Below are 25750 nucleotides of genomic sequence, written 5' to 3'. Positions count from 1 at the left end.
AAGTTACAGAAATCTGAGGATCACATCTAGAAAATATCTTTCCCATTCTCCTGCACTAAGGATGTTACAGAAGGAAAAGAGTTCAGGGTTACAAGGATGCCAAAGGAGGAAAAGGGTTTGGTTCAGGATTTAAGTTAAAGAAAGAAAAAGGAGAGACCAAACTAGTTTTAAGAAAGAGGGAACATAATCATAAAACAGTGTTGCCAAAATTAGGGCACAGGGGTATTTCTTCTTTTTTCTAAAGTATATATTTCAGTAAATAATTGGATCAGTATTTACAGTGGATGAGTCAGGGTCACAGGAGAATAAGGAGTCGAGATTCGGCCCGATCTCAAGGGAAGGGGAAGGAATCTAAGTTTGGATCTATGTCAGGAATGATGCTGCAAGCTAACAGAACTTAGCAGGAAGTATCAAGTTGACAGATCTTCCAACTCGAAACTCACATGGAGTGGAGAAAAGTCCATGGATGGTTGAGAAGGGGAGTAGGCCAAGTTAGAGCTTGTCCTGACACAAGATGGTAAATCAAGTTAGAAAATGGCCCTACAGAAAATAAAACAACACTGCCTCTTCTTAAGTTAAGAGGGCAATTCTCATTCCTATCGAGAAGTCTGAATGCTGAGAGCCAGAAGAGTATAAGTTCCAATATTTTAATTCAGAGTGGATGCCCTTGGCACTCACCAGATAAAATGTCTACCACAGGGACATTGCATGGTTCCCCATGTTAGTGGAAACAAGGCCTTAAGAGGTGTTCTTATTTGAATGTTGGTCTTTGATGATGGGGGTATAGGAGGAACTGCCAGGAAAGTGATGACATCACAAATTTAGAAAATAGCTGAGAGTGTCCGTAAAGTCAAATGGAAGAGGGAAGGGAAGAGGTCTAGCTTAATTGATAGTTCTATTTTAAGAAATATTTGCCAAAAGGGTCCAATTTGTTTAACTCTAACCAAATCCTGTTGCTATTTTGAGAAGCGAGCAAGCATTTGGTGTCACGCTGCAGAAAGGATGAAACCAAGTGAAAAGGATTTTGCCTGGTAAGCCAAGAAAAGTTTAGTTACAAGTATTATAACTAGCAGATTAAATGAAAGTTCATGAAAAGTACACTTAACACATTTCAGTCATGCACATATTTTATGTATATTTTTCAAAATCCATCCATGTTTTGGGGCTATTAGTGCTTCTCATTCATTCCAGGATGCAGTGTTTTCTGGAGCATATTGGAAAGTAGGTTTTCACTTCGACATTTGATTACCCGATGATTTTCATTGAGTTTGTAATGTAAATGCAGTATGGATTCAAACTCCAAAGTGTTATAGCATTCAAAACACTAGCAATGTATTGCAACCATTAACGGAAAGTTGCAATAGATGTGAATAACAATTTTGCAATCCCAGCCAATTGTCTACATGTATTAGATCATTAGGTCCTTGCTTAATGCATATAATGCATGGTCATTGACAAAAGTATATAGGCTTTACTTTAAGGGTCTGCAGTCAACAAGGATGTATAAAGGATATTGAAATGGATGTTGAAATCACAGTGACTTGACTGTTTTTAAGAGAACAAATTGTTGCCTTGGCGCTAAACCAACAAAACAATCAGAGAACTGAGGATTAATACAGGCAATCGGTTTGTTCCCCTTAAAATGAAGATTACAGAAACGTATGTCAATTTAGATTTGGTTGATTCAGCACCCATATCGTTTTATGAATTTGATTACAGTTTAAGAAGTACATCTGTACAGATAGACATCATGAAATATATGACATGATTATAATGCTTTGTAGGTTTTATGTTTAGATGAAAACATGACAGATAGTCATCTTGACCTCGGACTTGGAATAAGTATTGACAAGTTAAATATCTTTTTTTGCTGGACCAGCCAAATGATGAGCATGCACTATTTCAGCCTCAGTGGTTTGATTCACACTCCTACTTAATGATTGAGTAGGAAGGCTCACATGGACATAGGGACAATCAGAAGAACAACGAGTCCGTGGACAGACACGATGATACATCGCGACCGCAGCTGACCTAGCTGGGCTTGCATCTTGAACCTTAAGAGATGACACCTGTGAGACAATGATGACCTTATCTCTTCCAGCTAATCACATCTTTCATGCAGGCATAAATTGGCATGGACATCACCAGCTCAGGAGCTGAAATCACTTCAATCATGGCAAAGATATAGTGCAAAAATTCTAAGTACAAGACTTAAAGACAATGGAATCTTATGCATAGAATAGTACACCTCACCCGACCAATGTCTTCATATCTCTTCATTTTTATCCTTTGGTATCTGTTGTGATGCTTTTTAGCCATTAAATATGAAGAGTTTACTTCTATATTGAACTCAACATCTGAATGTATACCAAAAATGTACTGCTTTTTTCTCCTTCCATGATCCCACAAACAAAATGACTTTAAAAAACAACCTGTAAGCCTTATTGAGATATGCTGTGGAAACAAATGCGGCGACTTTTAAATAATTGTTAATATGTTGTACATCTCTGTATCCTATATAACAGAACTCAGGATATGCACGTTGGACATTTTGCACCATATAAAAAAGGCCAAAGTTTACTACAGCATGTCTGCATGGACAAGCCTTTGAAGCATGGGTGTCTTCATAACAGTTCCATAATAATGAATCCTAAATGAACATTTAACACATCAACAAACTACATAACACTTAAGAATAGTATATGTATATATTTAAATATACATATATATATAGGTAGGAGGGGAGAGTAACACAACCCATCATTTAAACCTTGTTCAATAATAAATAATCTATTGATCATACATAATTTGATATAATACTTTGAATAATTCATATTTCAAAATTGCATACACAGTTGGAAGTATTTATCAAATTTCATTTCTATTTGTATGATAAACCTCTTTTTTTTTAAATCTCAAGATGTACTTGCATTATAATACTGCGGTATAACAAAAATTATCAAAGTTTTAGATGTCATCAACTTCAATATGCAAGTCAGGTTTTCCTGAGACTTCTGAGATCTCCATTTTTTTTCAACTTTCTATCTTGGCCATCACCACCATTAGTAGCTTAAAACATACATGATTTATAGCTTAAATAGTACATCTTATATTTTTTCTTGGGCACATGATCCCAAATCACCCGTCTAAGTCCAGCTTCAAATCACGGAATATCTCGCTCATAGTTTCAAAGCAGTAACTACAAGCTTTTGAATGAATATATCTCAATGTCTGTTTCAGGCACAGAACTTTTTTTTTGTGAAGAACTTCAAATTTCCTTGATTACTGGACCAGACTGTAAACACAGTTGTGAAGTTTATGTGAATACCAATACTTGACCCATGTCCACATTAAAACCTGTGTTTCTTAAGCTGACCACACCAGTATCCTTTGATATTAATAGAGTGAACACATGAGGGACAGTCCTCCAAAGTGTTCCACCAAACAGCTCACATCTATAGGTTGTAGAAGGTTCTATCAAGGGATGTACATCCGACATCCTGTAAGCCATGGACTAACATCAAGACAACTGCCACAAGACAAATCCTCCATATGCAGCTCTCGTTGTAGTCAAAGGCTGCATCATAGAGTGAGTGAGTGAACTTAGACTCTTCAGATGGAAGGAATCCAGAGCTTCTGCACAAAATGTTCCATTGCAGAGCTCTAGGAAGTTTCTCCAAGCAATTCTTTCATTGTGGCGACTGCTCCAAGAGAGAACAATGGGAAACTGCACAGTTTGGACAGTTCATCTGCTCTCCACTTGCCCATGTCTCTAGCAGTGCACCCCATACTCCTTCCACATTGCTAAAGCAATCTTTAAGGTCAGTTCTGGAAGCCTCTTTAGAGTCAGGTACTGCTCTTTGTAGAGTTATAAGAATACTGAACTCTCTATTTTCCTCTTACAGTGTTTGAGCTGTCTCGTCTCCATCCAGTTGCAGGTACCGTCTGAAGACCTGATACAACTGGAATATTTTCCTTCGCAATCTGTGTTTCCTGAAAGGTATGGGTTATAAGGGCAGACATCCTTCTCCTTGGCTTCAGGAGGCCAGTACAGAGTTCCAGATTTTATCTACCAAGAGAGGAGAATAACAATTGTAATGATAATTATAAAATGATACTTCAGATTTATGTAGCACATATCTCAAAACAAGACTGTTATGCAGCACAGGTTTAAAATAGCCCAAACAAAATATTATGATATATTTAGAAATGGGCTGTGTGTAATTTTTTTGATACCAAGTATTTTTATTGGAAGGAACTATAAATGTATATCTAAAACAGGTCTTCAGACTTCATTTATCACTTTCTACAGTCATTTTCAAATTTCTGTAAGGGCTAGAAATGATTGTGTTTGTATTTTCGTCAGTGAAGCAGTGTTTTTGTTTTTGTTTTGAAGTTTAAAAAACCCTGTTCTATTTGCCATAATCCTTGGGGTAAACTTTTGTCTGGGTCAGGTTCTCCGCTCCCCAACCGTCTCTAATCTATTCTTTAGTTTTAGTGTTAATCTTTTTTGAACACATGTTGCTGTCTGTTGATACTCAAGTTGTCTGGGACAATGTCAAATCTCTGTCTACTGCATGACTAGACCTGTCCTTCCATTTTAATGAACTCCATGGATACAATTTGCTGTCAAGTAGCACACATTTTCTACAGACTCCTAGGCCCACATTTTGGGTAGAGTTAATATTCAAAGAGCATGGGTTTGAAATCTGCTTTTTACTAATGTATTTTGGTATATAGCTCAGGAGGCAAAACCACCTTCTCATGTCCTCTGTTTTAGCTGTCGTTATTATTTGTGTAAAGGGAATTTGGATGACCCTTCTGTAGACACTATCCCACAATATACAAAGTAGGCAAATTGCCTTGTATAAAGGTTAATTGACATTCCATCTCGGGGAGTAAACATGGTGTGCAAAACAACCCCCTGCTGTATAAGACAATGCTTTGATGGGTGCAGGTATGTACCCCTGAGGGGTGAAGATGACACAATTATTGTCCATGCAGGAGACAAATCAAACCCACTATAAGTTGTGTACAAAAGTTATGAATAACACCACACCAAGACAATTGACGTACCAACTACTGTACAATATACAACGCTTTTAAACAATTCAGTATGCAAGCAATTATCAGTAAAAGTATTAGTTGAAAGAACATATCTTACAATATCAAACTCTTCATACATTGTTTTCTCTCTCTGTGTGGGTGTGTGTGTGTGTGTGTGTGTGTGTGTGTGTGTAATCTCTTAGGATGACTGATTTTCTATCTATCATTGTCTCATGATGAGAGTTGGAAGTATTTGATTATGGGAGAACAAACAAAATTGTTCCAAAGTTGGTGTCATCATATCCTTGTTATCTACTTAAAGTGAGCCCTCAAGTGATCTTATAACCCCCTTCCTTTGTATACAGACAGTCTAGGATCGGTCTGACCTGACTGGATGAAGTGGACCTTCCTGTTTATGCTTTTCAATGCCTTTTTAATTGTTAAGTGTGATGACTGAGGGTCAAGTAGCTTTCAGCAAAGAATACATCCTTTACAGAAGTGATAGGGAAAGCTGATGACCAGTTGTAGGATTGTAATCGTTTAGTAATCGGTAATGAGATTTTGAAGCGGCAAAAGGTCTTGTGTTATGTGAGGACAGTAAACATGTTTTCTTGACAACCAGTCTGGTGTAATTAGGATAGGATGTGTGATAGGAAGTGACCCACTGATTGTAACAAACCGTTAAAACAATTTTTCTTCTTTATTTTTTTATCAGTTCACTTAAAACTTCCAAGGTTGATGTATTGATTCCTGAACTTGTTTTTCTACAAGTTTAATGCCATAACATTTTGAAAAATATGAAATGTTTCACACTTTGCTTTTTTTGTTTTGAACTAAGGTAAATAACTCCTTAGAAAGGCACATGTATGTTATAAATCTATTTTCAACAGTGGTTGAACAAACTGTTTGTGTTTGCATTATATATGGAATAAATGTTTCTTTTAATATGTCCTACATATATTGATAAAACAAATAGGGATACTCGTTGCATCAGATTCCCAAACCTATTTTGCTGTATTATGACAGTTTATTTTCAAACTTTGTTAACTCTAAAGGACAAAATATGTTAAAGAATTAAAATTGTTTGCTTGACAGGTTGTACTGACAGCAAACAAATGGTGGAATGCAAGAAGAGGCAAGGTACTTTCTGCCATATTATGTTGATTGTATTGCACCATGCATTTCCGTGGGTGTCTGTGTATTGATGGGTATTTCTCTACTACCTCTAATGCTTCTTTTCAATGGGAACAAAAAGTGACAAATTGTTTCTTTTATTCAGCTAAGTTTAGCTGATTTGTCACGCCTGGAAAATATAATCTTTTACAAATAAATGTGAAGGATTGGTTTTTTGGGGGGATATATTGTGACGTACATAAGCTGCTGAAGTTATGCAGCATATGTCAAATGGTAATATTTGTCTATTGTTCATTTATTTTGGCAGTGTAAGGATGCAGGACAGTACACAGTTTTGAAAGATGTTTTTGACACAATTCTTGGTGGGATGTGCATATATAGCAATGGATGTTTCAGTAGTGCTATCGACATCAGCCACATGTAGTTTCTCATTTTTACTGACAGTTCATAATTCTATGTAAGGGATATGAAAAAGCTATAAGGAACTTAAAATTTGAGTTTTCTGTCTGAAATGAAAATCTCAAGTCACTCCATTCCCCATCTAACCTTCCCCATGTCCAAGTCAATTAAGCCTTGAGGTCTCCTCAGGAACTGGGAACTATATCATGACACCATTTGGGTCCTCATGCTTCCTTATATTCAGAGATTAGGTCAAGACTATATTCATTAATTCAGATCAGTATGTCTTAACATCCTAGAGATACATGTATGTGCACTCAATGCTATCTGTGTCATTCATGGTTTGATGATGCTGTAGAAATTAGAAATGTAAATATAGAAAATGCAGTTACTTTTCTGTTTGAAACAAAATGATTATTTGGTATTCGTCCAAAGCATCGTGAAAACCACCCAGATATTTCCCCAATTTCCAAAAAAAAGTCTTGTACAATTCAATATAAATTAGACATTAGACATTAGAATGTGCATGTGATGGTGGTTTTTCAGATACATTTTGAGGATTCAATTAGAAGATCTCTGTTTGACTGCATTGGTTTGAATATAAGGTACAGCTCTGATTCCTCAGTCACACCAACAAGACCAACACCGAACCGATAAAGGACCAAACAAAAAATGACATCCAGATTGGCCAAGAACGGGACGGTTTGGCAGTGTGACATTAAAAGAATGAGAAAGCTCACTTTTTAAAACCTTTCCGTAAACCCAAATTTCATGAAGTGAGAACTTACTCTGCAGACATCGCAATATTTCTTGTAGGTATGCCTGAGTCCTCTCCTCTGATCCTTGGTGAGCTTGGACTTCTCAACTACCCAGTCACACAGGCCTATGAAGATCTCCCCATCTACAATATAACCTGCATAGGAAATGATGGAAAAGAGAGAGAGAGAGAGGGAGGTAGAGAGGGAGAGAGAGAGAAGAGAGAGAGATGGGGGAGAGATGAAGAGTCATTGTAATCAAATTCATTTTAATAAATTGATGATTTATAAGAGGTCACGACACACAGTGACTCCTATTTCACCCTCTTCTGACTGTTTCAGGGTTTGACTTGATATCTTAGTTAAGGATGACACTTTGGCAGATGAGATGCCCAGGTGACTTGGAAATAACTTCCTTTCATAGTAAACAACTTAATTGTTATTGCTTCAGTATAAACAAGAAACGACCAGTCAATAATCTTGACCCCCTCCATTGCTCAAATATGCACCCTTTCTGCTTGAGCCAGTATATACGTTGCCACAGACTAAAGGAGCCCCCTCCTAGGGTGTGGTGACGTACCCCTCTTAACCCCCATCTGCTAAGCAATGGCCCCTATAGTGTCTGTGGTTTGTAGCCCAAGTACCCCTGGGTCTCTAGCTTCTCCATCAAATGCAAGACATGTCAGGATCGTGATGTCTTGACTATACTCCGAGACAATTTGATGACAGTGCAGAGGTAATGACCATTCAATACAACAGTTCTCAGTGCACTGAAAAATAGTTCAGTTTTTTAATGTTGCAAAATACAATAGTTACACTGAACGTTCACAAATTTGTTCAATGTACTGAAACAGCACTGGATTCTGGAAGTTGAAGTGGAGCACTTACTGAGAGATGTGGTTGTCAATCAAGTGTTTCACTACCATCCAATGTAAATAGTCTTTGGGATACAATACAAAATGTACAAACTAGTCTCAAATAAACAAAACAAAAATAAATGTAAAATCAAGGATGTATCTATAAGGCTTCAAGTCCAGCATCTAACTTTGCTTTTAATGAATTGGGCCATCAATCTCCTGACATGGCCCCAGATGTTCTTGATATAAAAGAAGTGCAAGGAGTGCAGTCAATTGTGCAAGTATTCTCCCTGCACTTTCGCTAACAATTATCCCTCAGTACAAGTGACTTTTAACATGAATTATGTCCATGGGAATGCCGAGAAGAATGTGTTTTAAAAAATGAGTAAAGGGCTGGTTGTGAAAAAAGAAAGATGCAGTGAACATTGTATTGCTTCAAAGTCAAAGCCATTTTGGTGCCTTTTTGTTTGTATTTTGTGGCATAATTGGTATTTGAGTGACCCTGCCCAAGAGCGGCCTGCCACTACCCTTTTGTCAACACATCACCTTGTACAGTGCAAAGCTGCAGAGTTATCACAATATTGATAATTCTTTTCTGCACCAGCAACGCCTACCATTTTTCGTTCCTTTCACACTAACCCAAGACTAGCCAATGTTTGCAAGCTTGAGTGACAAGTTTGGACATTTGGTGGAGGTAGTAAGGAATGTCACTATTGGCTGAAAGGTATATTTTGAATCAATCATAGAGTTCCTTGTTGGAGGGTACTCCTGAGATACATAGATCTTGACAATTCCTGACCGTATGAAATACCCCTTATCCCATTTTCACACTATTTTATGACTGGCTAGGTAGAAGAAATATTAGGAACATTTAATTAATTATACTACAGTCATGCATGTAGCAAGCACAGAAAGATTTAAAATGCGAATCATGAATCAAATATTGCATTATTTGTTTGAATGTGCTTGGGTGAATGTGAGGATGTGCACCCTTGTATCGATTATGTAAACCCTGTTCTATTGCCAAGCCATTTGCACTGAGAAAAATATATGTATTCTTTTAGTTCTTTCCATTCATTTTTGCAAGTTAATAGTGTTTTATGACATGGGAATGAGAGCTGAAAAAATTATGTTTGACAATGATTTTGGGATACATTCTATTATGAGATGCATACACATCATCTATAAGGCAGCTAAGGCAAGATATACATGACAGTACAGGAAGTTTGGGTTCGAACTGTATTAAGAACAATGGCAGATCCTTAATGACTGGCAACAGCTGACTCTTTATACCTTCACATTCTTTAGATGCCATTAAATGTCAAGTCAAGTTCATTTTCTTGGATCCTTATCCTTCCTCCTAATGGTTGCCTTGGCCGATGTGTTGTCTTGATATCCTTTCTGCCTTGTTTATGATATATTATTTGAAGGGATCCAACATTTGCTCTGACGACATTCACTCTAGGGTTTATTCTAAGTTGGGTATAGGGCTATGATTAAAGTCGCAGCTAGGTATTGTTTAGGATAAGTGTTAGGTCTAGTGTGTTCATATAATGATTTCGAGATATGTGATCATTCTTTTGTTGCTGATCTGTTAAAATGTTGCTTCTTTGTTTTGCTCACTGTATGATAATAATAATTTCTTAAATAACATGAAGATGTGTAACAAGAAAGTAAACTTGGTGATTGACAAGGATCATATGAACTTTGTGTGGGTGTTAATCTTCAAGGAATGTACATATTAATTAAATCTTGAAATGGCCAGGATTCTAATCTTGTTAGAAAAGATTTGTAAAAGGAAACTTCAGAATTATTTCTTTTCAAAAGTTGTAATGACTTGTACAACTATGATTAAGAGAGGGAAGGGGAATTACTACCCTCCCCCCTGTTCTATAAGTATAAGGCAATGTGCTTTCATGGTCTTCTTGAACTGCATGAAGTTGCCTCTGGATTAACTTGTTGGAACTTATTTGAAACCTTTTCATAGCACAATTAGGTCTTCCGTAATATCCATTTCATTCTGGTCTATCTTCTTAAATTCATATATTCTTGAATGAAAGGCTTAGATTAGACTCTTAATTTGAAGGGTTGGACTCCATCAACTAGTCCAGTTCCACCTGCACTGCGATCAACATTCCACGCTTAGATCACATAAGTGAACGGAAGCTGAACAAGTGAATGAAGTCTATAAATTGGGGGGCTTATCCTACCACAACTAATTAGTGAAGTCTTAGGAATTGGATTGCTTTTAAAGGTTTCATAAGATCATTTGTGGCCTTTTTCAGATACAGTCAGGTAACAATTTGTTAGAATCCATCACAAATTGATTGAAAATCTTGAATATTTCAAAGCTTTCTCATAGTATCTGTTGTACATGTAGGAGCGAACCTGAAAAACAGAACATGTGTGTATTTTCTTAATTTTTCTCCATGGAGTAGAATCCCTTAATTAAAATATTTGAGAATTTTAAAAGTGTAAAATAGAACCCTTCATTAGAAAAAATACCTTTGAAAAAAATCTTGTACACAAAATAATGATATCATAAATTAGACATGTATATAAGTTACAAATCTGCCATTAAAAATAAATGTATATCAATGCAAGAACTGTTTAGAATACAAATTATTTTAAATATACTAAAAACCCTTTTGGTTTAGGCTGTGCCACAATTTTAATCCATCATAAATTCTTTTCTTTTTTTCAACTTAAATTTTAATCTGTTCATCCCTGAATATTCAGAATGTGGTGATCAAAAAGGTAATATTTAGAATGTACTGAAATAATCAACACTCATTGGCATATACATGTATATTCATTATATACCACAGATATTTCTTTCTAGGCATATTTGAAATGTTTTCCTCTCTTATTTGCGAGGTTCACATGCCTCCAACTTCATGCAGAGTCATCCTCAAGTACAGGTTGTTTACAGGGAAAATAATCAAATGTGCTACTGGGTGGAGACTTTCTGGCAAATTTTCACAGGGTTCAATTCTCTACTTGACACCTACGCCCACACCCTAACGCAAAGAAGCTAGGTGAGGGAAGATGGGAGTAAGACCTAATTCTGCATTTTCAGATCTTAGGTGGTTCAAGAGTTCATATCCAATTTGATTCAACATGGGTACATTCACATCCTTGACTTAGTCGACTGAAGCGAAATTGCAGATTTCCAGTTAAAGGTTGTATGTGACAAAGCAAAAAATAAGAACCAACAAGATGTTGTTAAAGATGTTGCTTAGTAAAAAAAAAAGGGAAGACAAAAAAAACAAGAAATAAAGATAGAGTTGAATCATTTTCTAAATGGGGAAATGGTATATAGGCCCAAGGGTCCTAGCTCGTTGAATGTTTACACACTGTATAAGGAGTATTCATATCATTATGTGTTTACATGATAGTTTGTTTGTAAGTCCTCCTGAACGGACTCTCACACCTTTCAAGGAGTTAGTTCTTGGATAGCGGCCAACAAAAAGATACAAATACCTGTACAACCAAAATGCATTCTTGATGATTGTATATATGAATTTGTATGTACACACACTCAGATATGTATAGTTAACCTGTAACTTCTTTAAAAAAGCCGTCATGGGAGACATGTTATTTCTTGAAGACACTGAAGAAGTTTACTTTTATTTCAAGAAAAGCAACTTTCTCTGTCCACTCAAAATCTCTTCACCCCTGGATGGTAAACAAATCAGTAATGATATATTTCTGTCCCATCTTCCATTTCATACCACTTTCTCTAAAACCAAATTGTTTTAAGGCACATCTATTGAGATGTTGGTGCAAATGAATAAGTTATATTTGTTCCCAAACACCTTGCGTCCTCTGTTCTCTCCCTATCAAGGAGAACAAATAATGAGTTTAACAATTGAGCTGTTTGAAATGACTTTTTCAGGGTGTAAGTAAAAACGATAGGAAGTGATTTTGATTGACATTTAAACATCTCTCAAGGATGTTAAATACAGAACTTTATTCATATTAGCCACTGCATGTTTGCTCCAGATATTTCAACTCTCAATTAAAGTGATGACTGCCAGACTATAGGCAATACAAAATAGGGAACATTGTCTTTATGACATTAAGTCATGTAGTACTATTCACTTTTGTGCATAGAAGAAATGTAAGTAAGGGTGATGCTTTCAAGTCCAACAAATATATCAAATAATGCACATTCCCAAAAATATTGTTGGTTTGGTATCATGTCAGTACAAATAGATGTTTGTACTTGAGTCACAAAGAGACCAACACCAGACTGACAACAGACAAAACAAAGAATTTCATTACCCCCCAAATGGCCAAGATTTTTAAATTTAAGAGTTAGTTTGGGGTCGTGTCAGCCTGGCATAGGATATTTTGTTTGTTTGAAGAAAAGATATTTCTTGTAACTTACCAGCAATAAGGTATCTTGTATCCATTTTGAGTTGTTTTCCACACATGCTTTCTTCAGGTTCCGTAAAGACATTGACTGTTGACTTGACTGAAATCATCTCCTCTCCCTTGTAAACCTTGTCAACCTTTAACGTGTATCTCCTCCTGTATTGCCATGGAAATGTCTCCTTGTATGCTCCATGATGATAGGCTTGGCGTGGCTGGTCAGCCACCATGAGAGGTAGCTCAGGTTCCTCAAGATGCTGGGGTTCTGGAGGCGGGGCTTCATCAGCAAGGACCAGTGGAGGGGGGTTCTGGAAGCCCAAGAAGGGATTCCTCCACTCAGGTTGCCTTGGGGGAGGATTCCTTGGGTGTGGCCGACGGAGGACAGGCTCCCACCACTGGCGCTCTCTGAAGTCAGGGAACTTGAATGGTGGCCTCTTTGTGGTGGTTGGTGGGGGTAGCGTAGGGACAGGTGCCTTGGAGGATTTGACGCCACCGTTCGGTACAAATGCCTCTGCTATTACTTTCCCTCTGATAACTGAAAATACAACACATAAGAAACATAGAATAATTGTATCAAGTATACAAAGAAAAGATTTTGATGAATAAATCTCATAAGTATAAATAAAAAGGAAAGACAAAACACACCATCAATGCCTTAATGTTGTTGTTGGTGCTACCCTACAACCCCCCCCCCCCCCCTCCCCCTCCAGCATTTTCATTCCCATTAACTTTGTTTGAATACTGTGAATGTCGCACAAAGAATGACTTCTTGCCTTAATAGTAGAATAAAAAAAAAAGAACACTGACTACTTTCTCCCTTCATACCCTTGAACTGAGAATGACATTCATCTCATTTAAGAGGATAATCAATTCTGCAGACACTGTCTGTGGCCATTCTGGCCTCACTCTCAATCTTGGGGTACTGGTAATTGTGTCTAGGGAAGGGACTGAAAGTTGATAAGACTGAGCAAAGTACATTGCTAGAAGGAAATTTCACTCTCTCACTCATTCATTTATTCATTCACATGTTTGAGTGGATCTTAGAATGTTAAGTAATGAAATATGATTTGTAGCAATTTTTGTGACTCTTTCCCAGGTCTCAATGGAGATTTTTAATCATCAGAAATACTTGTGATTTCCTGATTGTTTCTTCAACTTTACCAATCAGCCATGGCTTAGAGTGTCCTGCAATGCTTTGAACCATTCACAGTGTACATCATAGATTTGATTTCTGTGCCTGGCACAAGGGCATAAGAACAATTGTATTTTTCAATTACTTTTTAATTTGATTGCTGAAGTAATATTACAATGAACAATATGGAAATTGTACCACCCCGAGATGTTAATTACACTTGTCTTTCTTGAGAAATGCAGCAGTTATTCATGTACGATTCCTTTTGAAATTCAGGAATCGACAGAAATTCTCCAAGATAGAATCATAATCATACTGCAATGCAACAACCACCTCACTACCACATCAAGTTATCTCCATAGCGCGTACATAGGCCTTTATACATGTTTGATTTCATGTAGGTAGTTCATGCTGTTAGAAAGGACTTGGCGAAGGTGAGCGCTAGTTGCGGATGGAAAGAGCTAGGGACTTGAGTCTTCCTGAACAATTTAATTTGTTTTAACGACAGGAAACTATCAAAGGCAACGTGACAGGTCCTCAGGCCTTGGAGACATGTGCCTTTTCCTGCGCCTGCATGCCTCTAGACCATAGATCCTTCAAGAACCCTGTCCTCTCTACGCTCACCCTCTATAGCTATTGTAAAACACTTCTCTTATTTATTTCTATTTTTTTTCTCACTCCTTTTTACCATGCATTCATTTATTTCCAGTTTGCGTGAAACATTGTAGGGTTTTGTGGGGGGGGGGGAGGGGGGGGGGAAGAGCATAGAGGTTCTAGAACTGATTCCCCTTTCACTGCCATATATTACATCTAATATTTTGTTCAAGAAAAATCTTACTCTCTACTCATAATTGAAATGGGATCTGAAATATATATATAGTGGAACATATCAAGATGACCAGTAAATAAGCACTCTGATTGAAAAATTGTCTTATGAAATGTAAGTTTTTCCATACAATATTGAGACCTTTTTGACACCACGAAGGTTGAAATGCTGTGTAACCTCACATCGCACTACCTTTCCATTGCTACCCTCTGCTATCCCTCCCTGTCCCTGATAACAATTCTACATCTCTATTTAGTATTGAAATATTGCATTCATAACTTTGGTACATATATCATCTGTTGAGAGCGTCAAGGGTGTTAACTCATAATGCCCTTCTGGCTCTCAACAGACTCCTCCTCATACAAAGTGGTTAGAGCTTAGGCAGAGGGCATGTCTGGTTCATGGAAACTGAGCCCCTATCAACCTACTTTAGTTTGACATTTTAATTTCAAGCAAGGGTGATGGAGGGTATAATAATAATCATGGCTTGGGAAGGATAAAGCACTTCTAGAGTTAAGGTTGGAAACTTCAATAGAAAATGATCACATTAAATTTTTCCACAGGGACAAATTTCATCACATGATGGAATGGCATGCATCTTCATGTCAGGAAGGCATTCAATATTACCAGTACATGAAATCAGCAATTGAGTGAAATATCTGCCATTTTGAACCATTAATGTTCATAGCTGTGAATGTGTGAGTCACTTATGTGAAGTTCAAGACAATGTTACTTCTTGTTAAAAGGAAGGCTGTTGAAATTATTCTTGACAGTTTTATTGAAGAATGGCACTCCAAGCATCCATTGTTTCTCCAGAGACCATGTGTTTTTTCTTCAACAAAAGCAACTAAAGTTTCATATAAAGCTGACTTGAATGTACCCTTTTCAAACATATGTTGAACAGTCACTGCATAGTTGATCCTAACTTGTGCCTGCAACAGCCAGCTTAAACTGAAAAAAACTTCATTGTAGTTTTTAAAAACCAAGTACATCAAAAGATGATCCAATTTTTGTGTGAGTAGTACTTTTTATTCATTAGAATACATGTGCCGGTAACTGTTCATTCAAAATACAGACGAACAGTGTTCATTATAAAAAAAGAAGCATCTATTCAATGTAGACATTTTTATCACATAAATCAATTGTATGCATGAACTACCTGTACAATTTCGGATGAAAATAGTAAACAGAGTGGAATGTTCATTTGAGGAACATTACTGCAATCTTTACATTTATAGAGTTTCCTCTAAATTTTATGAAATTAAATTGACAAAAATCAGGGACACGTCTCGATGAGCCATCTGTATGTCGCATCTTGTGGAATAGACACATGACAGAGTTCAACTGTCCTTCCAACGCAAGCTGGAGTGTATTGCACTTTATGTGAATGCAGCTAAGTATAGGACAGAGTATATAGCTCTGATCACATTCAAGTCTTTGCAAATATTAGGTTAAGAAGCTAGGACAGAGGGCCTGTAGAGGTCGAGTAGCCAGGGTGCATTCCTTCACGATCTCTTTGAAAACATGACAGGCAGCAGGCCAGGCAGGCAGCGAAATATAATAAACATGGGACCCAACTGAGAAACTGGTTCATTGTGAGCATCATCATTCATGTAAATCACACCATTTCTCTTTATTTGGCAACTGATTGTGATACTATGGAATTTTTTATTTTCCCTCCAATATCTAAAACCAACATTTGTTTTCTTCTCTCTGTCTGTTTTTCATCCTCTCACTCTCTTCATATCTTTACGGACTATTGGTCATATTTGAGCTAATACCTACGCCAATTTAGATCATGAAGATATATAAAAAAAAATAAGAGATAGGGAGGGAGAGAGAGAGAGAGAAAGAAAGCGAGAAGAGAGAGAAAAGCAAAGACAGGGTGAAACCATACTAGGAGACTACTTTGCACAGCAGTCAATAATTCAGTATGACAGTCAGTCATATTTTTATGAGCATTCCCCTAACAATGGGTCAGTGACAAGCGGAGGTCACAATGGCATAACAACAGAAAAACTGCCCTTCATATTTCAGTCCACAACTGATCGTAAATATCCCATTCAGTATTAGCAGACTGGTATGTACATCTTCAAAAGAGACTGGTATGTACATCTTCAAAAGATATATGCCAGTTACAAAACTTCCTTACAGTTCAGTCACTTCGGGGGGAAAGCAAAGTGAATAACAAAGTGATCAATTTCCAGCTTGGGTTCTACAACCTGTCATGTTTTAGTGGGATCGTAATTTGCTGCTTGTTTAGGTATTGTTGCAGGGAATGTCAAAGTCAACAAATTGCTTTCATGATTTTGATTGATGGCTTTTCAGCCTCAAATAAGAGCTGTTTTGGGGTGCACTTTTTTTTCTTTTACTTTTTTGTATTTTTTAAAATACTTTTTACACCACTTGTACTATTTGTCCCATTTTTGTGCTTTTGCAAGATATTTGCCTTAACGAAATCCACAAGCAATAAAACTAAATTTGTTATTCTTAGCTGCCTTCATTGAATACAATTCAAAAGAATGTTGATTACAATCAGAACAGTTTCTGGTTCTTTTCTCACCTGAACATTAATCATTTCCCTTAATTTCCCATTAACTCACTAGGTTAAGGTGAGAAGAGCTACTTAGGAATGATCTATGCCACTTGTAATCGGTATTTTCTCATTTTAATGATGATTAGGCGGTGTGTAGGAATTCCTGTCACACTTCGCCTACAGGTAATATCTTCAACTTTCATGTTTAGTTCAAGGGCACGATCAAAAGTCATTAACGACAAGTTTAGTAGTTACATATTTAAGTGCCAAAAGTAATGAGAACATGTTATTAGTCCTGTTCATCCTGTGGATATTTACAACTGCAGTGTCATTTGTGTGGAATCATCAATCAAAAAGTCAAACAGAGATGACAAAAACAGAAAAGTAAACGGTACTTGTAGAAGCAAAATATTTCAATCATTGTCACCCACTATTTATCATCAAAACTTGAAAAGAAACAAGTCTGATAACTTCAAATTTATTTATCATAGTTGTCACCTGCATCATGCTTTTTTTAAAATACAGTTTACATTTGATTTGTTATGGATGTTTACATGGTTTGGATACTGTTCTTTAAGTTAAAACATATCTTTTTGCTCAAGTTTTTTGCAACAATAGCAAATTTTTTAGAAAGTTGGAATTTATTCTGTGTCTTCTCATACACCTTGCGGCACTAACATAAGGAACAAATATTCAAGTCCAAATTCAATATGACTAGAAGCCATTGCCGTTGCTACTGTGCAAACTATATCCACATGGTATCACCAATTTGTCAGAAATTGGGTGTAATGGAGATTGACATGGTGAGAGGAACAATGAGAGATGAAATGGATTAGAAAATTGAATCGGAGGTTTAATTTGTTAGATTGTTGAAAAGGAAGATATTGTTTGCAGACAATTGTCATTACCCTTTGACAGTATCCTCAAGGCTTTCATGTCAAAAGTTATTGGATCACAACAAGCTTACATGGGATTTTTTTTAAAGGGACAGAATTGAATGTTGTTGATATGGATTTACAAGAAAGACCCCATGTCCCCCCCCCCAAAAAAAAAACAAAAAAAAAACATAATGATAATATATGCTGCCTCTTACATACTGTTTGTTCGAATTTGACTTATTACCCCCTCATCAAGCCGATCAACCATGATATTGGAAAGGTTAATGCTACTAAAAGGAAACTAAAGAGGTACAATTTGTCAGAGTGATAATCAAAGTGATTCATTCTCAACTTGTCATAACCAAGTACACAAAGTATTTTTGTAATGGTATTCCTTACTTTTTTAACCCATACAAGAAGTAAGCATCACTTAAAAAGACAAAATAACATTACATTATCAAAGTGATATGTTCTCTAGTCATACGTTTGTAATTTTATTAGCCCCTGTAATAAAGAAGTAACTATATAAAGATCAAGTTGTCACAGTAATTTACCAAAGTGACATATTTTCATGCATATTTTGTTGTGACCAAATGCATTAAGTATTGCAAAATAATATCTTGATTTGTTTAGGCCATATGATATATAAAATATCACTAAAAAGGAAAAAAAAACATATGTCTATGTGATTGTGAATGTGATCTATTCTTGTTTCATTTGTTGCTTTAACCCATGATGTATTACAAAATAGTGTCTGAATTGTTAGAGAGTGAAGGAAATCACTTTCACTTCAGAAATTAAGTTAATGGAAGATATATCCTGTAATTAACATGGTGTGAAGAAGATTACACGGTTGACGTCAGTGGTAAGACCAATTACCTTTTTCAAATCACCGCCAATATGAAAAATCCATTGCAAAGTGAATAATTAGATTTAGATGGATTATCAAATTATAATGTCCTTTGATTAGAGACATGTCAGAACTTCAGTGCCATCCTTTGATAGAGAAGCATGTGCAGTTTGATTTATTTCATGTTCTTTTATCGCGTCCGATCTCCACAGTTCAAGATAGACAGGTGTATGTAGGCCAAGAACCATTGGCCAGAGTGTTAAAACTGTTGTACTATTCATGCAAATCACTTTTAAAAAGCTAATTTTATTCCCTTTGCAATAGTTCTGTAGTTTGCATTCAGCCATAGAAATTTTCCCTTCATTTTGGGGTACCAGATTGCACTTGTGAAGCATTTCCCAATCACATAGGAATTGAAAAGGGGTACCAGGAACCTGCTGCATACAGTACATGAATGAATGAATGATTGAACATTAAGGATTCTCCAAAATCATAATCAACATCTTCCTTGAAGATTGGGGCCTTTTTGAGGCCTTTCAGTAGCAGACCAGAAAACCTACATGCATCATTCTGATTTGGATGTTACAAGCTACAACAAAAGCTTGTGAAAAGTTAAGGTGTTCAGCATCCTAAATTGCTTTTTTTGTTTTTCTTAAGTATTTGTCCTTTCATTGATGGGCAAGAAGGTCTTTTAGCATCACTGACGTCTCTGGCTCTTTCACTGAACTGACCACATCGAGCATGGGCTGACTGTGACTATCCAGTCTGTAATGACCAGATTGGTCAGTGTGGTTTGGTCAGGTCAAAGACACAAGTGAATGAAGCATCCACACTCCGTCTGGAGCGAGCGGTCAAATCTAACTTGGCTCTGACCTGACATTTCATCACATGCTCTAGAGAAACCACAATTAGAGGATGCCTGGGAGGTACTAGGAATAACCAGGGTGTTGTGGGATGTGGGAGCCCGTGGTAAACAACACCTGTATTAGATACTGTGGCTTCTGTTTGGGTCCGAGCCAAGAAGGGGTAAGGGGGCTGTACTGTTACAGTACAAGACAAAGGAAACATTTGGGAGCAAAGCAGATTGACGAAAAATGGGAATGTATGGTATGAAATTCACAAATGCCTTGAGAAAGTTGAAACTGTTCTAGAATTTAATTCATAAATTCTTGAACATAAATTTAAAAGCAAGATTATTTTGGTGACATTATATGGAGATAAAAAAATAAGATAAGGGAATGGAACAATGAACAGTGGTAATAACATTTAGGCATAGAAATTAAAATAACTAGCTCCATGAATATATATTTATCTTGCAGACAACAACCCATTGAGTAATTCATTACTGTAAACATCATTATGTATTTATGTTTCAATTGTCCAAACTTAATTCCAGGCATCTACCATTTCCCTTGGATTTCTTGTCAGCTGTTGTGATTGACCATAGAGTTCAATGTCAGTGGGCCCTTGCCATACTGTTGTTTGAGAGATCACGTTGATGCTGGAGCCCTCATTCACACTTCAAACTTAGCAAATTAAAGACCATTTTTAGTGTAAATATTTAAAAGTAATACAGATTTGTGATGTACACATCATTTAATTTGACCATGGTGTTTGTTATGTAGATGGTTTACCACCTCACACCTCACACCTCACATACGAACAAGGCTGAAACGCAATCAGATTGTTACGTGTCCTTACATCACCTTAGCAGTTGGCTCTGGGTAGCATTTGTTTTGGAGAGTGAATATGATGTGTCATTAGGGAGGGGTTGTTATTTTGTCGGTGCCCAGCTGTGTTGTTTAGGTAGTACCTAGACAACACATGCACTCGCTTTCTGCGGATGGAACACCTAGGAATATTATACCTGGATAGATGTCCATAACTTAAGTAAAGCAAGTTCAAATTTGATTTAATTGTTGGCATTTTTTCAATATCTGATGTATTCTATCTAGATTTACAGAAAGTCCAATAGTAGACTGATGTGTACCTAGCAAAATGCATAGATAGTTATAAAGATGTCATATTCAAGTGATTTAAAGCTAAGCTCCCTAACATTCATGTTGCCAGGGATGGTATTCCATATGATATCATGAGGATTGTATCTTTAAGCACCGTCTTACAGGTCTTAGCTGATGGCATGATAGATGTGTACTCTAACCAATGTCATCAAAAGGACAATTGAACCCTAGATGATACTTGAGGTTATGTTTCAGGTTGGATTACACCATGTTACAACAAACCCATCACTCATAATTAGACTTCAATGTCGGTAAACATTCAATCCTGTTCTGCTGTCAGTGGAGAAGGGTTCAAAAAGGGGCTCAGGGATTATAGTCAATGTGATTTGTAATTTTTTAATCATTCATACTTTGATATCTGAATATTTGATGTAATGCTGTTGTTGTGTCGATTCAAGAGGCAGGGTTCAAAAAGGGGTTCAGATAAAATACAAAGTGATCCTGCAATCTTTACAGTGTTGTCGATATGTATTTGTTAGTCTGGTTTTACTTAACTAGTGCGATTGAGGGATGCCTAACTCATTAAAACATCATTAAAGTATAGATACACACATAAAGTCAAAGAGATTTATCTTATTCCTAGCTGTTCAACTTTTTATTAGAGTATTTCCTTTTTAAATGTGAATTGCAGAGAGAAGAAACAACACATTTAACCAATAACTAAGAGCAAAAAAAAAAAAAAAAAAAAAAAAAAACAGTAGTTAATTGAGAAAAAAAGACAAACTTTTGACAAGGTCACAGATGGAAGTACTTCCCTATATCCATATATCCACTATTGGCATGAATCACCAAATTTGCATATCCTGTTGGAAATCCAATGAATGTGAAATATTGCTCTCTGTATATGAAGTGAAGGAAAGAGAGGAAATATTAATGGCATATCAAATATACCCACATTACTAGCTGATGTCCTTGGCATTTGGCATTGTGTCTTAATGACAATTACTTTGGCTGCTTCTGTGAGTGTAAACTGTAACTCAAGTAAGGTAAAAAGATGTGGGGTGCTGGGGTAAATTAAGTGGAGCTATCTCTGTAACTATGATCAATATTATATTGATAAAGAATATCAAAAGAAATGTGTTTAAGCATGATGACTCATTGAGGCTATATCTTTCCTTGCTACTGATGAACTTGTGTTTATCTACAGCTGTTTGGCTTTTATTATTTAATTATTTTAAAATGCTTCACATCAGACTGAGAATCAATGTTCACTACATTTTCATAATTTAAAAAAAAATAATTTACTTCAGATGATTACTGTACATCAGATCTATGGCAAACATAACAGTCCTTGAAATGTAATCTAAACTCAAAAAGTAACATGAATTTTATGACGTGTATTACACTTACTGAGCTGCAACTTTGTAAGGAAATAAGAACTAGAAAAAGATCTTTTCAGTGATATAAAGCTGATTAAATGTGACATTTCAAAGCGATACGTATCTCAGATAGCTGCGTGCTTGTGAGATCCAACGATGCTTGCCTTACACTTGTTAGATCGTGCAGCGGAAATTGCAATAAGATCGACAGAGATCACTAAAGTCTCTTTAAGCTCGATGAGAAGATTATCTGCTTCTGACTCTAAGCTCAGAAATATGCTTCAAAACTAATGTAAGGCTCAGAAATAATCTAGAAACGGTTGTCTGTATCCCCACAGCTGTGTCGAATATCCCTAAATGTGTGGGTTGGATAAGGACACAGATTTTTTTTGTTGGTTTCCTTTGAATACCCCCAATTGAACATATCTTCTTCAAACAGATGATATGTAGCAGGTACAAGCTTTACTATTGCTGCACATTATTTTTCAGAATGTGATCTGAGGTAGAGTCATTATTCTTTCCTCCATATAATTAGAATATATAATGTATGATGTCAGGTGTACCGGTAGGCATTCTCATTCACTCCTACACACTTTAGATATATTTTTTAATTGGTCAAATTGTGTGAGTATTCCTATACTCACCAACTCAATTATGACTGAACTGAATGAACTGAATAAAAAGAAAAACGTGATGAACTTGTACCTTCTGTACCTCTTCCATTTCTGAACATAATACTTCAATCAGAAATAAAGAGATGTCTAACCCGTTGTCTGTGGGGATGGAGTGGTTCTTGTATAATATTGGTAGGATAGTGACATAACTCAGTAACCAATGGGTTAAGCAGTATGACCTTTTTATTCAAGTGGTAGTATAAAGTGATGGAATAGAAGGCCTGACAACATCTACTCCAGGCTTTCTTATTTCAAAGAGATATACCTCTAGGGTTAGGGTATGGGATAGAGTTAGTTCATCATAGTTCTGTTAAGTCTATGTTTGACATTCTTAATTTGTTTCTTGTTTGAAATTGGCTGCCGAACAATTGTCGTTGGTGCATGTCTCATTGAACCAGTCTAAGCTTCCCCCTGTTTTTGTAAGGACACTTCAGTCTAGTGACCTCCGAGTGTGGGGAATGAACTCTTGCACTCAAGACAAATTCCCTTCTCTGTTTGAACTAGAAGTTCACCAACTAGATCCTATCCTCTGCCTGCATGAATGATGCTCTTCAATGTGGCAGGGGAAAGAATGATTTAATGATCTGGGAGTAGGCGTGGAGGGTTCAAGAATGGTTTGGTATGACAGACCAAACAGCTGTGTGTTGATGAGACAGGATGATACAGAGCACTTTGTAATGACGCTCTAGGAAACGATGTATATTTGAAGACTGCCGAGGAAACAGTACGTCAATGATGGCTTTCCTTCAGGTCAATCTGGGCTGTGCAATGCCAATTCCATGACTGCGGCTCACTGGGGCAATGCACACTTGTGAATGCATTCGGCCTTCCAATTGTCGTACAGCTTAAGGAATTTTGACCTGGCTGTTCAAAACTAGGGACTTTTGTTTCCTTTCTCTTGCACGCATGTTTGTACTAATCGGAAGTGCTCAATACCAAATAAACAAATGATACGCAAAGCAGAAAGTTTATTTTGATCAGTTACCTCAGTAACTACAATCAAATGGGTTTTTATCATTGAAGTTAGTGAAGTCACAATTTACATTTCTGTTGTATTAACATTGTTAATAAACATGAAGCATGTGGTATAATTAAGACCTCTACATGTCACATACTCTGGCAATGTCAGCTACCATCCCTTTCCCCTTTATTCTGTCTCTTTCTGTACCCATTTTTTATCATTCAATTTATTTCTCTTCTATTGCCATTATATATTGGATGATATTAGATAGCTTAGACAGATACCGAGGTGTGATTGGTCCAGAGCTTGTCACGTGATATCATTTGTGAGGATCCAAATTGTTATATTTTCCTGGCCGGTCACTTTTCGGTGTTATATTAACCAGCTGGTGAAATGAATATATTTTTAATCAATGCATGTCGCCCTCTTGAGGACTGTATGTCACCAATTACACACATTACACCATTACCGAGGGTCATTTAATTTTTCAATATTTTTTTTTCTTAAACTTTTTTTTCCCAAAAAATGCTTTTTTAGGTAATTTTTTTTTTCCCGAAAAATGCTTTTTTGGGTAAGAATTTTTTTTCCCCAAAATTTGTTTTATTTTTTTTTTTCTTTCTTGAACTATCTCGACAGATTATTTTTCCGTAATTTCCGAAAAAAAGGGGAAAAAAAAAAATTTCGGGTAAATTTTTTTGGACCCCCCCCCCCCCCCACACAAAAAAAGGGCTATCTAATATAACAGTTATTGACTGGCAGGGGGTATATAACATTCTTTGGACCTGAAGGGAGTTATATTTCCCCTCGTGACCATATTTTCCCTCAGCGCTGCGCGCTTCGGGAAAATATAACCACTTGGGAAATATAACTCCCTTCAGCGGTCCAAATAATGTTATATTACACCCCCTGTCAGTCAATAACTGTATAATATGATATATTTGTTGTTGCCTTTCTTTCTATAAGACAGACATAATCATACCAATTTTCTTCACCCTGTGACTATCCACCACTGTCATACAACGTCTATACACCCACATCTCTCTGTAGATCTCTCTCTCTCTCTCTCTCTCTCTCTCTCTTATTTCTGTCTATATATCCCTCTCTTTCACTGTCTCTTACTCACTCTCTGTGTCTATCTGTCTTTTGAACCCCCCTCTAAATTATGTTTCTCTCTCTCCCCTCCATCTCTCCCTTTCTATCATTCTCCCCATATTTTCTCTCGCTCTCTCTCTCACTCTCTCTCTCTCTCGCTCTCTCTCTCTCACTCTCTCTCTCTCTCGCTCTCTCTCTCTCTCTCACCCACATCTCATCCATATAGCCTTGTACTAGGAGTCAAACATTAGGAGGAACCCTAGCTTTCATCAAGTTGTCAGGAGTTCAATGTAAATCATGTAAACCACTTACCATAGTCTGCATCGCACATGTACTGCTGTGGGTGAGGCGTATGAGAGCACTGACAGCCCGACACCTTCCATGAATGAAAATCCACAATGAATACGAGGGCAAGAAACAATACAACTAGATGAAGATCCATCTTGGAAGACAAATAGATAATCCAATAGTGATAGATAAAGACCAAATAAAAATGTCCTGGTGTCAATTCTTGTGTCACAAGTAGCTTTGGCTCGGTTCAATGATTTAGTTGAAGGGAACGTTTAGAAAATGTTCAAGCTAATAAGGCTGTACTAGAACATTCTGAATTCTAAAGAATGAGAGAACCTTTAGATGCCATCCACTCGTCAGATTTCAAGGTTTCTACAATCATTGAAATAATTCCCTTCTTGCCAAGTTTTGCAACAATTCAAATCCGTTTCTGGCTGAAATCCACAGATGTCATGACATGCTTTTATTGCGATGCTGTAGGCTTGCTGGCAAAGTTTGGAAATAACTTGTTTCCCTGTGAGCTAGATAATAAGGCAGGCCTGTTATAACATTAAAAGTTCCTTCTGGTATTTTCGTTATTCAGCTGACAGTACACACGTGGA

At 36.7% G+C, this 25750-nt stretch overlaps 1 protein-coding gene across 1 annotated transcript; it reads right to left on the bottom strand.

The window, feature by feature from the left end:
* Positions 1 to 2566: 2566 nt before the first annotated feature.
* On the bottom strand, positions 2567 to 25503 carry LOC115919193. Its single transcript, XM_030972366.1, has 4 exons — positions 25170 to 25503; positions 12585 to 13103; positions 7368 to 7492; positions 2567 to 4069 (listed from the first exon to the last, which is right to left on the bottom strand). Exons 1-4 carry the CDS (start codon positions 25297 to 25299, stop codon positions 3869 to 3871), a joined length of 975 nt encoding a protein of 324 aa, XP_030828226.1. The 5' UTR covers positions 25300 to 25503; the 3' UTR covers positions 2567 to 3868.
* Positions 25504 to 25750: the final 247 nt, after the last annotated feature.

Source organism: Strongylocentrotus purpuratus, unplaced genomic scaffold, assembly GCF_000002235.5.
Source record: "Strongylocentrotus purpuratus isolate Spur 01 unplaced genomic scaffold, Spur_5.0 spur5_scaffold_6, whole genome shotgun sequence".
In the NCBI taxonomy this organism is placed as follows: Eukaryota; Metazoa; Echinodermata; class Echinoidea; order Camarodonta; family Strongylocentrotidae; genus Strongylocentrotus; species Strongylocentrotus purpuratus.
Note: the sequence above shows the minus strand (reverse complement) of the source record. Positions and strands in the feature narration are given on the sequence as shown.

Bases quoted from the DNA above. Each gene is read 5' to 3' on its own strand.
- LOC115919193 (XM_030972366.1), bottom strand. From the start codon at position 25,299: ATGGATCTTCATCTAGTTGTATTGTTTCTTGCCCTCGTATTCATTGTG. The intron at 7,493-12,584 runs GTAAGTTACAAG...TTTCCTATGCAG, and splicing joins TACAAGATACCTTATTGCTG to GTTATATTGTAGATGGGGAG. The intron at 4,070-7,367 runs GTAAGTTCTCAC...CTCTCTTGGTAG, and splicing joins AATATTGCGATGTCTGCAGA to ATAAAATCTGGAACTCTGTA.